This window comes from Bombina bombina, chromosome 9 (genome assembly GCF_027579735.1).
Source record: "Bombina bombina isolate aBomBom1 chromosome 9, aBomBom1.pri, whole genome shotgun sequence".
NCBI lineage: Eukaryota > Metazoa > Chordata > Amphibia > Anura > Bombinatoridae > Bombina > Bombina bombina.
In genome coordinates this window covers 274,220,728-274,238,324 of record NC_069507.1, presented here as the reverse complement: position 1 = coordinate 274,238,324, position 17,597 = coordinate 274,220,728, and the positions used below count along the sequence as shown (strand labels likewise).

At 36.4% G+C, this 17,597-nt stretch overlaps 1 protein-coding gene across 1 annotated transcript in view; it reads right to left on the bottom strand.

Annotated features, from left to right (window-relative positions):
* The window catches only part of LOC128640581 (forkhead box protein J2), a 75,688-nt gene that overhangs the window by 12,073 nt on the left and 46,018 nt on the right, over positions 1 to 17,597 (bottom strand). Inside the window, exon 6 of the mRNA XM_053693052.1 lies at positions 16,353 to 16,463. Within this exon, the coding sequence (XP_053549027.1) occupies positions 16,353 to 16,463 (111 nt within the window). The remainder of the gene's footprint in view (positions 1 to 16,352; positions 16,464 to 17,597) is intronic.

Genomic DNA, 17,597 nt, shown 5'->3' with positions numbered 1-17,597 from the left:
ATTCGCTTACTGCAACATGCTAATCATTTTATTTGTGATGCCATTTTTGATATTATCAAAATTGATGTTAGATCCATGTCTTTAGCTATATTAGCTAGAAGAGCTTTGTGGCTTGAATCTTGGAATGCTGATATGACATCTAAATCTAGATTACTATCTCTTTCTTTCCAAGGTGATAATTTATTTGGTTCTCAGTTGGATTCTATTATTTCAACTGTCACTGGGGGAAAGGGAGTTTTTCTGCCTCAGGATAAAAAACCTAAGGGCAAATCTAAGGCTTCTAACCGTTTTCGTTCCTTTCATCAGAATAAGGAACAAAAACTCAATCCTCCCCCCAAGGAATCTGCTTCCAATTGGAAGCCTTCCTCAAATTGGAATAAATCCAAGCCATTTAGGAAACCAAAGTCAGCCCCTAAGTCCGCATGAAGGTGCGGCCCTCATTCCAGCTCAGCTGGTAGGGGGCAGATTAAGGTTTTTCAAGGATATTTGGATAAAATCTGTCCAAAATCATTGGATTCAGAGAATTGTCTCTCAAGGGTATCGAATAGGATTCAGAGTAAGACCTCCTGTGAGAAGATTTTTTCTCTCACGTATCCCAGTAAATCCAGTAAAAGCTCAGGCTTTCCTGAAATGTGTTTCAGACCTGGAGTCTTCAGGGGTAATCATGCCAGTTCCTCCTCAGGAACAAGGTTTGGGGTTTTATTCAAACCTATTCATTGTACCAAAGAAAGAAAATTTATTCAGACCAGTTCTGGATCTGAAAATTTTGAATCGTTATGTAAGAGTACCAACTTTCAAGATGGTGACTATAAGGACTATTCTCCCTTTTGTTCAGCGAGGACATTATATGTCCACAATAGACTTGCAGGATGCATAACTTCATATTCCGATTAATCCAGAACACTATCAGTTTCTGAGATTCTCTTTTCTAAACAAGCATTACCAATTTGTTGCTCTTCCATTTGGCCTAGCAACAGCTCCAAGAATCTTTTCAAAGGTTCTGGGTGCCCTACTATCTGTAATCAGAGAACAGGGTATTGCAGTGTTTCCTTATTTGGACGATATCTTGGTACTAGCTCAGTCTTTATGTACTGCAGAATCTCACATGAATCAACTAGTGTTGTTTCTTCGGAAACATGGTTGGAGGATCAATTTACCAAAAAGTTTCTTGATTCCTCAGACAAGGGTCACCTTTTTAGGCTTCCAGATAGATTCAGTCTCCATGACTCTGTCTCTAACAGACAAGAGACGTTTAAAATTGGTTGCAGCCTGCCGGCACCTTCAGTCTCAGTTATTCCCTTCAGTGGCTATGTGCATGAAAGTTTTAGGTCTCATGACTGCAGCATCGGACGTGATCCCCTTTGCTCGTTTTCACATGAGACCTCTACAGCTTTGTATGCTGAATCAATGGTGCAGGGATTATACAAAGATATCACAAATAATATCCTTGAATCCCAATGTACGACACTCTCTGACATGGTGGATAGATCACCATCGTTTTGTTCAAGGGGCTTCTTTTGTTCGGCCAACCTGGACTGTGATCACAACAGATGCGAGTCTTTCAGGTTGGGGAGCTGTTTGGGGGTCTCTGACAGCACAAGGGGTTTGGAAATCTCAAGAGGCGAGATTACCAATAAATATTTTAGAACTCCGTGCAATTCTCAGAGCTCTTCAGTTTTGGCCTCTGCTAAAGAGAGAACCGTTCATTTATTTTCAGACAGACAATATCACAACAGTGGCTTATGTCAATCATCAGGGTGGGACTCACAGTCCCCAAGCTATGAAAGAAGTATCTCGGATACTTGTTTGGGCGGAATCCAGCTCCTGTCTAATCTCTGCGGTGCATATCCCAGGTGTAGACAATTGGGAGGCGGATTATCTCAGCCGCCAGACTTTACATCCAGGGGAGTGGTCTCTCCATACAGATGTGTTTTCTCAGATTGTTCAGATGTGGGGTCTTCCAGAGATAGATCTCATGGCCTCTCATCTAAACAAGAAACTTCCCAGATACCTGTCCAGGTCCAGGGATGTTCAGGCGGAAGCAGTGGATGCGCTGACACTTCCTTGGTGTTATCATCCTTCTTACATTTTCCCGCCTCTAGTTCTCCTTCCAAGAGTGATCTCCAAAATCATCATGGAACAGTCATTTGTGTTGCTGGTGACTCCAGCATGGCCACACAGGTTTTGGTATGCGCATCTGGTTCGGATGTCCAGTTGCCCGCCTTGGCCACTTCCGTTAAGGCCAGACCTACTATCTCAAGGTCCGTTTTTCCATCAGGATCTCAAATCATTAAATTTGAAGGTATGGAAATTGAACGCTTAGTACTAAGTCATAGAGGTTTCTCTGACTCAGTGATTAATACTATGTTACAAGCTCGTAAAACTGTCTCTAGAAAGATTTATTATAGAGTTTGGAAGACTTACATTTCATGGTGTTCTTCTCATAAATTCTCCTGGCATTCTTTTAGAATTCCTAGAATTTTACAGTTTCTTCAGGATGGTTTGGATAAGGGTTTGTCTGCAAGTTCCTTGAAAGGACAGAAAGATTGATATACTTCCTGCTATACACTGTTTTGTACAGGCTTTAGTTCGTATTAAGCCTGTTATTAAATCAATTTCTCCTCCTTGGAGTCTTAATTTGGTTCTGAAGGCTTTACAGGCTCCTCCATTTGAACCTATGCATTCTTTAGACATTAAACTACTTTCTTGGAAAGTGTTGTTCCTTTTGGCCATCTCTTCTGCTAGAAGAGTTTCTGAGTTATCTGCTCTTTCTTGTGAGTCTCCTTTTCTGATTTTTTATCAGGATAAAGCAGTTTTGCGGACTTCTTTTCAATTTTTACCTAAGGTTGTGAATTCTAACAACATTAGTAGAGAAATTGTTGTCCCTTCCTTGTGTCCTAATCCTAAGAATTCTTTGGAAAGATCCTTACATTCTTTGGATGTGGTAAGAGCTTTGAAATATTATGTGGAAGCTACTAAAGATTTCAGGAAGACTTCTAGTCTATTTGTTTTATTTTCTGGTCCTTGGAAAGGTCAGAAGGTTTCTGCTATTTCCTTGGCTTCTTGGTTGAAACTTTTGATTCATCAAGCTTATTTGGAGTCGGGTCAGGCCCCGCCTCAGAGAATTACAGCTCATTCTACTAGATCAGTCTCCACTTCGTGGGCTTTTAAGAATGAAGCTTCAGTTGATCAGATTTGCAAAGAGGCAACTTGGTCCTCTTTGCATACATTTACTAAATTCTACCATTTTGATGTATTTGCTTCTTCGGAAGCAGTTTTTGGTAGAAAAGTTCTTCAGGCAGCTGTTTCAGTTTGATTCTTCTGCTTTTGATTTAAGTTTTTTTATTTCAATTATGAAAATAAACTTATTTTTTTGGGTTGTGGATTAATTTTTTCAGCGGAAAATGGCTGTTTTTATTTTTATTCCCTCCCTCTCTAGTGACTCTTGCGTGGAGATCCACATCTTGGGTATTGATATCCCATACGTCACTAGCTCATGGACTCTTGCCAATTACATGAAAGAAAACATAATTTATGTAAGAACTTACCTGATAAATTCATTTCTTTCATATTGGCAAGAGTACATGAGGCCCACCCTTTTCTTATGGTGGTTATGATTTTTTGTATAAAGCACAATTATTTCCAAATTTCCTTTGTTGATGCTTTCTACTCCTTTCTTTATCACCCCACTGCTTGGCTATTCGTTAAACTGAATTGTGGGTGTGCTGAGGGGTGTATTTATAGGCATTTTGAGGTTTGGGAAACTTTGCCCCTCCTGGTAGGATTGTATATCCCATACGTCACTAGCTCATGGACTCTTGCCAATGTGAAAGAAATGAATTTATCAGGTAAGTTCTTACCTAAATTATGTTTTTGTACGCAAAGCTTAATTACTGATATATACTGTGCATATATAAACATTTGTGTGCGCAGACCTTTTTTACGCAGAGCTTAATAACTGATATATACTGTGCATATATAAACATTTGTATGAGCAGACCTTTTGTACGCAGAGCTTAATTACTTATATATACTGTGAATATATAAACATTTGTGTGCGCAGACCTTTTGTACGCAGAGCTTAATTACTGATATATACTGTGCATTTATAAACATTTGTGTGCGCAGACCTTTTGTACGCAGAGCTTGATTACGGATATATACTGTGCATATATAAACATTTGTGTGCGCAGACCTTTTGTACGCAGAGCTTAATTACTGATATATACTGTGCATATATAAACATTTGTGTGCGCAGACCTTTTGTACGCCAAGCTTAATTACTGATATATACTGTGCATATATAAACATTTGTGTGCGCAGACTTTTTGTACGCAGAGCTTGATTACTGATATATAATGTTCATATATAAACATTTCTGTGCGCAGACCTTTTGTACGCAGAGCTTAATTACTGATATATACTGTGCATATATAAACATTTGTGTGTGCAGACCTTAGGAAATACAGTGCTTAATTACTGATATATATTGTGCATCTATAAACATTTATTGTGTGTGCAGACCTTATGTAATGTAGCACTTAATTACTGATATATACTGTGCATATATAAACATTTATTGTGTGTGCAGACCTTTTGTAATGTAGCATTAATTACTGATATATACTGTGCATATATAAACATTTATTGTGTGTGCAGACCTTATGTAATGCAGCACTTAATTACTGATATATACTGTGCATATATAAACATTTATTGTGTGTGCAGACCTTATGTAATGTGGCACTTAATTACTGATATATACTGTGCATATATAAACATTTATTGTGTGTGCAGACCTTATGTAATGCAGCACTTAATTACTGATATATACTGTGCATATATAAACATTTATTGTGTGTGCAGACCTTATGTAATGTGGCACTTAATTACTGATATATACTGTGCATATATAAACATTTATTGTGTGTGCAGACCTTATGTAATGCAGCACTTAATTACTGATATATACTGTGCATATATAAACATTTATTGTGTGTGCAGACCTTATGTAATGCAGCGCTTAATTACTGATATATACTGTGCATATATAAACATTTATTGTGTGTGCAGACCTTATGTAATGCAGCGCTTAATTACTGATATATACTGTGCATATATAAACATTTATTGTGTGTGCAGGCCTTATGTAATGCAGCACTTAATTACTGATATATACTGTGCATCTGTAAACATTTATTGTATGTGCAGACCTTATGTAATGCTGCTCCTAATTACTGATATATACTGTGCATATATAAACATTTGTGTGCGCAGACCTTTTGTACGCAGAGCTTAATGATATATACTGTGCATATATAAACATTTGTGTGCGCCGACCTTTTGTACGCAGAGCTTAATTACTGATATATACAGTGCATATATAAACATTTATTGTGTGTGCAGACCTTATGTAATGCAGCACTTAATTACTGATATATACAGTGCATATATAAACATTTATTGTGTGTGCAGACCTTTTGTAATGTAGCACTTTATTACTGATATATACTGTGCATATATAAACATTTATTGTGTGTGCAGACCTTATGTAATGCAGCACTTAATTAATGATATATACTGTGCATCTGTAAACATTTATTGTGTGTGCAGACTTTATGTAATGCTGCTCCTAATTACTGATATATACTGTGCATATATAAACATTTGTGTGCGCAGACCTTATGTAATGCAGTGCTTAATTACTGATATATATTGTGCATCTATAAACATTTATTGTGTGTGCAGACCTTTTGTAATGCTGCACTTAATTACTGATATATATTGTGCATATATACTGTAAACATGTATTGTGCATGCAGACCTTATGTAATGTGGCGCTTAATTACTGATATATACTGTGCATATATAAATATTTATTGTGTGTGCAGAGCATATGTAATGCGGCACTTAATTACTGATATACACTCACCAGCCACTTTATTATGTATACATGGCATGTATTCGTCAGACATTGTGGTCCTGATTGACATGATAGCATCACGAAGTTGCTGCAGATTTGTCAACTGCACATCCATGATGCGAATCTCCCATTCCACCACATTCCAAAGGTGCTCTGTTGGATTGAGATCTGGTGACTGTGGAGGCCATTGGAGTACAGTGAACTCATTGTCATGTTTAGGAAACCAGTTTGAGATGATTTGAGCTTTGTGACATGGTGCATTATCCTGCTGGAAGTAGCCATCAGAAGATGGGTACACTGTAGTCATAAAGGGATGGACATGGTCAGCAACAATACTCAGGTAGGCCGTGGCATTTAAACGATGCTCAATTGGTACTAAGGGGCCCAAAGTGTACCAAGAAAATATCCCCCACACCATTACACCATCACCACCAGCCTGAACTGTTGATACAAGGCAGGATTGATCCATGCTTTCATGTTGTTTACGCCAAATTATGACCCTACCATCTGAATCTCACAGCTGAAATCGAGACTCATCAGACCAGGCAACGTTTTTCCAATCTTCTATTGTCCAAGTTTGGTGAGCCTGTGCGAATTGTAGCCTCAGTTTCTTGTACTTAGCTGAAAGGAGTGGCACCCAGTGTGGTCTTCTGCTGCTGTAGCCCATCTGCTTTAAGGTTCAATGTGTTGTGCATTCAGAGATGATATTCTGCATACCTTGGTTGTAACGAGTGGTTATTTGAGTTACTGTTGCCTTTTTATAATCACTATATACAAATAAGTCCTGAAGCAGCGCTCACTTAGCCAGACACAAATTAGGAATGTCAAAAGCCTACAATGGGGGTATCACAGTTAAACATCCTTTATGCTGATGGAACACAGTACCTTGGGGGCTCCGGTCGCCAACCGCAACTGCTCTCTGAACCCTCCAGATCTCAATCAGTTCCCGAGTGAGTGTGACAATCTCCTCCCCTTGGCTTCTTCGTCACTACCAAAGTGACCAATGTAACGGCTCCAAACACAGCAACCACAAAGGTGCTCCCCGCAAACCGCCTGCAGACCTCCGCAAGTCTGCAAAATCAACAGCAGCCACAAGAGAAAAAAAGGCGAGTCGGGGCCACAGGTAAAAAGATAAAACTTAGCTTTTATTGCCATACAAAAATGTAAAAACACTCTCAGTGCATAAAAACAAAAGAGCTAGGACAGCAGCGGTCTGACATGTTTCAGTTTCTCTGCCTTACTCATAGACCGTGCTGTTTACTAGCTCACAGCCTTCTTAAATCATGTAATCACACTGACGTAAATCTGCTACCACAGTTAACTCTTGTATTTCTGGAAATAAACAGTGCTCAATCTATTAATTCTAACAGGTATATCACATGAATCATTCAATATAGAAATGTAAACAGTAATTTAGCAGTTCAACACATATTATACAGATCATATAAATGGGAAAAATATATCACATTATAATAATGTAAAGAAAAAAGCATATATTAAGTATCAACTTAACATTAAGGACTACTATTTAAATACACTTTTTTAGAACTATGCAAGTAATCTCTCGCTAAGCCTATACCATACAGCTATATGGTGCAAAATACAATCCCCAGATCATTCGGCTAAAAACAGAAAAAGTTTAACCTTGCTACATATCTGTATATGCATGTATGTGAATATTTCTCTAACCCAACAAAAAGTTCAGGGAAAGAATAACCCTGCTACATATCTATATATTGTGACTTAATGTCTTCAAAATTATGAATGTTGTGATAATTAAGCAAGAACTTATGCCTAAGTTAAAGGTAAGGGTACACTAAAACTATATATGTGTCCTATATCTGCTTAACGCCAACAGTTAATTAAATCCGTTTGTATGTTCAAACCTTCAGGTACTCTGGTCTTAAGTTTAAAGATCCAAAATGCCTCGCGCATGCGTAGCATTTTGTCTCTATCTCCTCCTCTCTTTGGTACTCGCACCCATTCAATGATCTGCCACTTCAGGTTATCAATGTTCCCGGCATGGCAGAACTTGAGATGTCGTGCCACCTGTGAATCTGGATCATCCGATTTAATATCATAAATGTGCTCTTTAATTCTTTTGCGGGCCTCCCTAGTGGTAATAGCCTTTTTATAATCTTGAACCAGTCTGCCCATTCTCCTCTGACATCATCAAGGCATTTTCGTCCACACAACTGCCGCTCACTGGATATTTTCTCTTTTTAGGACCATTCTCTGTAAACCCTAGAGATGGTTGTGCATGAAAATCCCAGTAGATCAGCAGTTTTTGAAATACTCAGACCAGCCCGTGTAGCACCAACAACCATGCCACATTCAAAGTCACTTAAATCCCCTTTCTTCCCCATTCTGATGCTCGGTTTGAACTTCAGCAAGTCGTCTTCACCACGCCTAGATGCCTAAATGTATTGAGTTGCTGCCATTTGATTGGCTGATTAGCAATTTGTGTTACCAAGCAATTGAATAGATGTACCTAATAAAGTGGCTGGTGAGTGTATAGTGTGCATATATAAACATTTATTGTTGAATACTAAAACCAACAAACAATGGCACTATTAAAGGCAATCTCCCTATAATTGTGTTGATAATTCAGGTATTCCAAATAAAGTTTGAGTAATGACCTGTTATGGGAGTGGTGCTTTACACTAAAGCATATAACACTAGGAAAGTGGGGGAAAAAAGAGGATAATTAGAAAGAATGCAATTATAGCACTCTGTGCAGGAAATACCACTAAGGGTTAAAACATATCTTTTAATAAAACATTAAAAAAGGGTAGAAAATGTAAAAGCATAAGGGAAATAGACAGAGGAGTCAAGTGGTATGAAATATCATATAGTAAGGCCTTGAGATACAGTGATCTATAGGTCCCACAAGAACTCTGGTCACTGGATAAATGAGCTCTGATATGAATCGTACATAGTTTGAAGCGGCCACACTGTATGGTAATCAAACTGTGAAAGGACAGTTCATGTCTCTTACTCCACACAAATGTTATTAAATCACACTTAGTAATGTGGTGACCACAGTATGAAAAGATGGTTCATGTCTCATATTCCGCACAAATGTAATGGGATTGCACTTTGGTAACGTGTTATGGAGTAAAGTGTGTGTTATGCGTGAACACGTGTATTAGAATACTGCACAATGAAATGCAGATTTGTTCAATGTAATAGTGTGAGCCACCGGTGCCAATATGGATACAAAGTAACAGCCGTAAGAAAATAACAAAAGAGTTCAACTATATAAATATATACAGTGTGTGTGTGTGTGTATATATATATGTGTATATATATATATATATATATATATATATATATATATATATATATATATATATATATATATATATATATATATAACATAGTAGATGAGGTTGAAAAAAGACCGAAGTCCATCGAGATCAACCTATACAAATCTAAAATATATACAAAAAGCTCCAGTTAAGCTTAAATAATCCCACTAAAAGGTGACCCATTTAATACTAGCAATCAATCCATGAATTTTGTTTAAAGACAGAAATGTATCCAAATAATTTTTTAATGTATCTAGGGTATTGGCATTCACTACCTCCTTTGGTAATGAGTTCCAAAATTTTATTGCTCTTACAGTGAAAAAACGTTTCCGTTGCAGGAGATTAAATCTCCTTTCCTCCAACCTTAAAATGTGACCTCTGGTCACAAACAATTTTCTTGGAATAAACAGCGCTTCCACCATCTCTGTATATGGGCCTTGAATATATTTATATAAAGTAATCATGTCACCTCTTAAGCGCCTTTTTTCTAAAGAAAACAGACCCAGTTTGGCTAGCCTCTCCTCATAGGTTAAATTCTCCAATCCCCTTAGCTTTGTGGCCCTTCTCTGAACTTTTTCTAGTTCTGCAATATCTTTTTTTGCGATAGTGATAGATATAAAGTTGCAAGTAATCACTAATGGCAAAAGCAGTTGTACTGCCCTAATAATCAGTACTTGTTTGATCAAATACCAGAATGCAACGCTGTATGCACACTAAAGGGCCGATTTAACATTGTGCGAGCGGACATGATCCGATATTTCGATCATGTCCGCTGCACATCGATAAATGCCGACAGCATACGCTCTCCGCATTCATCATTGCACCAGCAGTTCTGGTGAACTGCTGGTGCAATGCCGCCCCCTGCAGATTTGCGTCCAATCGGCCGCCAGCACACAGTGTCAGTCAACCCGATCGTACTCGATCGGGTTGATTTCCGGCGATGTCTGTCCGCGGCCTAAGAGCAGGCGGACAGGTTATGGAGCAGCGGTCTTTAGACCGCTGCTTCATAACTTGTGTTTCTGGTGAGCCTGAAACACGGGGCATCAAGTTCCATACGGAGCTTGATAAATATGCCCCACTGTGAATGGAAAAATATGGCAAGGGTTAATTTGCCTAATGGACGTATTAACGTTTGAAGTGTATGTTATAAACTCCATGCACTATGTTTGCCGCACATACAAAAATAATATGCTAAAATGGCAGTCCATGCATATTTAAAGTTGGTTCAGGGTTATTAACCCCAATCCTATCACAGTCTGGATAAGTTGAAGCAAATAGTCTGACATCGGATCAATGTAATCTAAAATGGAGTAGTTTGCTTATTAAGTATTTGCCCGAATATCAGAAGACACACTGGCATAATATTAATCAGGTTAAAGGCCCTTTATAAAGAAGACCGGAGGGGCGTAAAGCATCAGGCAACCTTGAGGGCATATGGGGGCTCTCTTGTGGTATTATCCGTATTCACACGGAGACGTTTTACTCCGGTGTAAATATATGGCGGATAAATATAGATACATAATTACGCCAACCAACCTGATTAATATGCCAGTGTGTCTTCTGATATTCCGGCATTTACTTAATAAGCATACTACTCCATTTTAGATTACATTGATCCGATGTCATTAGACTATTTGCTTCAACTTATACACATTTGTTGTGTTCAGATATTTTGTAATATATTTTTATTACTGATATATACTGTACCTATATATACACATTTATTGTGTGTGCAGATATTATGTAAAAGATTTATTACTGATATATACTGTACCTATATATACACATTTATTGTGTGTGCAGATATTATGTAAAAGACTTTTATTACTGATATATACTGTACCTATATATACACATTTATTGTGTGTGCAGATATTATGTAATAGACTTATTACTGATATATACTGTACCTATATATACACATTTATTGCGTGTGCAGATATTATGTAATAGACTTATTACTGATATATACTGTACCTATATATACACATTTATTGCGTGTGCAGATATTATGTAATAGATTTATTACTGATATATACTGTACCTATATATACACATTTATTGCGTGTGCAGATATTATGTAATAGACTTATTACTGATATATACTGTACCTATATATACACATTTGTTGCGTGTGCAGATATTATGTAATAGACTTATTACTGATATATACTGTACCTATATATACACATTTATTGCGTGTGCAGATATTATGTAATAGACTGATTACTGATATATACTGTACCTATATATACACATTTATTGTGTGTGCAGATATTATGTAATATACTTATTACTGATATATACTGTACCTATATACACATTTCTTGTGTGTGCAGATATTATGTAAAAGACTGATTACTGATATATACTGTACCTATATATACACATTTATTGCGTGTGCAGATATTATGTAACAGACTTATTACTGATATATACTGTACCTATATATACACATTTATTGTGTGTGCAGATATTATGTAAAAGACTGATTACTGATATATACTGTACCTATATATACACATTTATTGCGTGTGCAGATATTATGTAATAGACTTATTACTGATATATACTGTACCTATATATACACATTTATTGCGTGTGCAGATATTATGTAATAGACTTATTACTGATATATACTGTACCTATATATACACATTTATTGCGTGTGCAGATATTATGTAATAGACTGATTACTGATATATACTGTACCTATATATACACATTTATTGCGTGTGCAGATATTATGTAATAGACTTATTACTGATATATACTGTACCTATATATACACATTTATTGCGTGTGCAGATATTATGTAATAGACTTATTACTGATATATACTGTACCTATATATACACATTTATTGTGTGTGCAGATATTATGTAATAGACTTATTACTGATATATACTGTACCTATATATACACATTTATTGCGTGTGCAGAAAAAGGCTTTTATTACTGATATATACTGTACCTATATATACACATTTGTTGTGTGTGCAGATATTATGTAATAGACTGATTACTGATATATACTGTACCTATATATACACATTTATTGCGTGTGCAGATATTATGTAATAGACTTATTACTGATATATACTGTACCTATATATACACATTTGTTGTGTGTGCAGATATTATGTAATAGACTTATTACTGATATATACTGTACCTATATATACACATTTATTGTGTGTGCAGATATTATGTAATAGACTGATTACTGATATATACTGTACCTATATATACACATTTATTGTGTGTGCAGATATTATGTAATAGACTTATTACTGATATATACTGTACCTATATATACACATTTATTGCGTGTACAGATATTATGTAATAGACTTATTACTGATATATACTGTACCTATATATACACATTTATTGCGTGTGCAGATATTATGTAATAGACTTATTACTGATATATACTGTACCTATATATACACATTTATTGCGTGTGCAGATATTATGTAATAGACTTATTACTGATATATACTGTACCTATATATACACATTTGTTGCGTGTGCAGATATTATGTAATAGACTTATTACTGATATATACTGTACCTATATATACACATTTATTGCGTGTGCAGATATTATGTAATAGACTTATTACTGATATATACTGTACCTATATATACACATTTGTTGTGTGTGCAGATATTTTGCAGTGCATTGGATATAGTAAGTGTGGGGGCAGAAACAGATATTATGTAATAGACTTATTACTGATATATACTGTACCTATATATACACATTTATTGCGTGTGCAGATATTATGTAATAGACTTATTACTGATATATACTGTACCTATATATACACATTTATTGTGTGTGCAGATATTATGTAATAGACGTATTACTGATATATACTGTACCTATATATACACATTTATTGCGTGTGCAGATATTATGTAATAGACTTATTACTGATATATACTGTACCTATATATACACATTTATTGTGTGTGCAGATATTATGTAATAGACGTATTACTGATATATACTGTACCTATATACACATTTCTTGTGTGTGCAGATATTATGTAAAAGACTGATTACTGATATATACTGTACCTATATATACACATTTGTTGTGTGTGCAGATATTATGTAAAATACTTATTACTGATATATACTGTACCTATATATACACATTTATTGCGTGTGCAGATATTATGTAATAGACTTATTACTGATATATACTGTACCTATATATACACAATTATTGTGTGTGCAGATATTATGTAATAGATTTATTACTGATATATACTGTACCTATATATACACATTTATTGCGTGTGCAGAAAAAGGCTTTTATTACTGATATATACTGTACCTATATATACACATTTGTTGTGTGTGCAGATATTATGTAATAGACTTATTACTGATATATACTGTACCTATATATACACATTTGTTGTGTGTGCAGATATTATGTAATAGACTTATTACTGATATATACTGTACCTATATACACATTTATTGTGTGTGCAGATATTATGTAATACAGACTTTTATTACTGATATATACTGTACCTATATATACACATTTATTGTGTGTGCAGATATTATGTAATAGACTTATTACTGATATATACTGTACCTATATATACACATTTATTGCGTGTGCAGATATTATGTAAAAGACTTTTATTACTGATATATACTGTACCTATATATACACATTTATTGTGTGTGCAGATATTATGTAATACAGACTTTTATTACTGATATATACTGTACCTATATATACACATTTATTGTGTGTGCAGATATTATGTAATAGACTGATTACTGATATATACTGTACCTATATATACACATTTATTGTGTGTGCAGATATTATGTAATAGACTTATTACTGATATATACTGTACCTATATATACACATTTCTTGCGTGTGCATATATTATGTAATAGAGTTATTACTGATATATACTGTACCTATATATACACATTTATTGTGTGTGCAGATATTATGTAATAGACTTATTACTGATATATACTGTACCTATATACACATTTATTGTGTGTGCAGATATTATGTAATAGACTTATTACTGATATATACTGTACCTATATATACACATTTATTGTGTGTGCAGATATTATGTAAAAGACTTATTACTGATATATACTGTACCTATATATACACATTTGTTGCATGTGCAGATATTATGTAATAGACGTATTACTGATATATACTGTACCTATATATACACATTTTATTGCGTGTGCAGATATTATGTAATAGACTTATTACTGATATATACTGTACCTATATATACACAATTATTGTGTGTGCAGATATTATGTAATAGATTTATTACTGATATATACTGTACCTATATATACACATTTATTGCGTGTGCAGAAAAAGGCTTTTATTACTGATATATACTGTACCTATATATACACATTTATTGTGTGTGCAGATATTATGTAAAAGACTTATTACTGATATATACTGTACCTATATATACACATTTATTGTGTGTGCAGATATTATGTAAAATACTTATTACTGATATATACTGTACCTATATATACACATTTATTGTGTGTGCAGATATTATGTAATAGACTTATTACTGATATATACTGTACCTATATATACACATTTGTTGCGTGTGCAGATATTATGTAACAGACTTATTACTGATATATACTGTACCTATATATACACATTTATTGCGTGTGCAGATATTATGTAATAGACTTATTACTGATATATACTGTACCTATATATACACATTTATTGTGTGTGCAGATATTATGTAATAGACTTATTACTGATATATACTGTACCTATATATACACATTTATTGTGTGTGCAGATATTATGTAATAGACTGATTACTGATATATACTGTACCTATATATACACATTTATTGTGTGTGCAGATATTATGTAATAGACTTATTACTGATATATACTGTACCTATATATACACATTTATTGTGTGTGCAGATATTATGTAATAGACTGATTACTGATATATACTGTACCTATATATACACAATTATTGTGTGTGCAGATACTATGTAATAGACTTATTACTGATATATACTGTACCTATATATACACATTTATTGCGTGTGCAGATATTATGTAATAGACTTATTACTGATATATACTGTACCTATATATACACATTTATTGTGTGTGCAGATATTATGTAATAGACTTATTACTGATATATACTGTACCTATATATACACATTTATTGTGTGTGCAGATATTATGTAATAGACTGATTACTGATATATACTGTACCTATATATACACATTTATTGTGTGTGCAGATATTATGTAATAGACTTATTACTGATATATACTGTACCTATATATACACATTTATTGTGTGTGCAGATATTATGTAATAGACTGATTACTGATATATACTGTACCTATATATACACAATTATTGTGTGTGCAGATATTATGTAATAGACTGATTACTGATATATACTGTACCTATATATACACATTTATTGCGTGTGCAGATATTATGTAATAGACTTATTACTGATATATACTGTACCTATATATACACATTTATTGCGTGTGCAGATATTATGTAATAGACTTATTACTGATATATACTGTACCTATATATACACATTTGTTGCGTGTGCAGATATTATGTAATAGACTTATTACTGATATATACTGTACCTATATATACACATTTATTGCGTGTGCAGATATTATGTAATAGACTTATTACTGATATATACTGTACCTATATATACACATTTGTTGTGTGTGCAGATATTTTGCAGTGCATTGGATATAGTAAGTGTGGGGGCAGAAACTCGTTCTGGTGATATGTGACAACATATGTAGTGAGCTTTAGTGAATCTGCTCTCCTGAATAATGGACCCCAATATAGTTAGTGTGTGAGCCCTCTGAATACTGTCTGTAAAGGGTGTTGTTTATTATTTTCTACATATACTGAGGTAAAATACAGGAACAACAGGCTCTGATGTGCAGCTTCTGCATTTGTATCTTGAGTCTACATAAATACAATTTAACATTCAGTGCTAACTGCGGAAATGGTCTGTCCCGCAATATGGTCACATGAGTGCCACTCACCTTGCTGGGTGTATGTGGGGGGTGCCTGGGTTTGTATGGGGTATCCAGGGGGAGCAGTGAAAGTGTGAGCGCAGGATGCTGGAGTCTGCTGATTCTGTCCATATGAGTTTACTGGAGACAAAAAAGTGCAGTTATTGTCTTACTTATCAGTATACTACCCCTACCGTTCTAGCTCTCCCTCTCCTCCCGTCTCGCACTCCCCCTCTGCTCCCCACTCGCTCCCGTCTCTTTCTCCCTCTCCTCCCGTCTCGTTCTCCCTCTCCTCCCGTCTTGTTCTCCCTCTCCTCCCGTCTCATTCTCCCTCTCCTCCCGTCTCTTTCTCCCTTTCTTCCTGTCTCCCTCTCCTCTCGTTCTCCCCCACTGTTCCCCACACACTCTCTCTCCTCCTGTCTCCCCCTCTTCCTCTCTCGTTCTCCCTCTCCTCCAGTCTCATTCTTCCTCACCTCCCGTTTCGCGCTCTCCCTCTCCTCCCGTCTCGCTCTCCCTGTCCTTCCGCTCTCTCTGTCCTCCCGCTCTCCCTCTCCTCCCGTCTTGCACTCCCTCTCCTCCCGTCTTGCACTCCCTCTCCTCCCGTCTCGCACTCCCTCTCCTCCCGTCTTGTGCTTCTTCTCCTCCCGTCTTGTGCTTCTTCTCCTCCCGTCTTGTGCTTCCTCTCCTCCCGTCTCGCGCTCCCCCTCTGTTCCCCACATGCTCTCCCTCTGCTCCTGTCTCCCTCTCCTCCCGTCTCGTTCTCCCTCTCCTCCCGTCTCGTTCTCCCTCTCCTCCCGTTCTCCCATCTCTCTCTCCCTCTTCTCCCGTATCGCGCTCCCTCTCCTCCCGTATCGCGCTCCCTCTCCTCCCGTATCGCGCTCCCTCTCCTCTCGCGCTCCCCCTCTGCTCCTCACTCGCTCCCCCTCTGTTCCCCACACACTCTCCCTCTGCTCCTGTCTCCCTTTCCTCCCGTTTCGTTCTTCTCCTCCCGTCTCGTTCTCCTTCTCCCGTCTCGTTCTCGTTCTCCTCCTCCCGATCTCCCATCTCGCTCTCCCTCTCCTCCCATATCGTGCTCCCTCTCCTCCCGTCTCGCGCTCCCCCTCTGCTCCCCACTCGCTCCCCCTCTGCTCCACACTCGCTCTCATCCTCTCCTCCTGTCTCCCTCTCCTCCTGTCTTTGTCCCCCTCCTCCCCCTCCTGTCTCAGTCTCCCTCTCCTGTCTCAGTCTCCCTCTCCTCCCATCTCGCACTCCCTCTCCTCCTGTCTCGCAGACCCC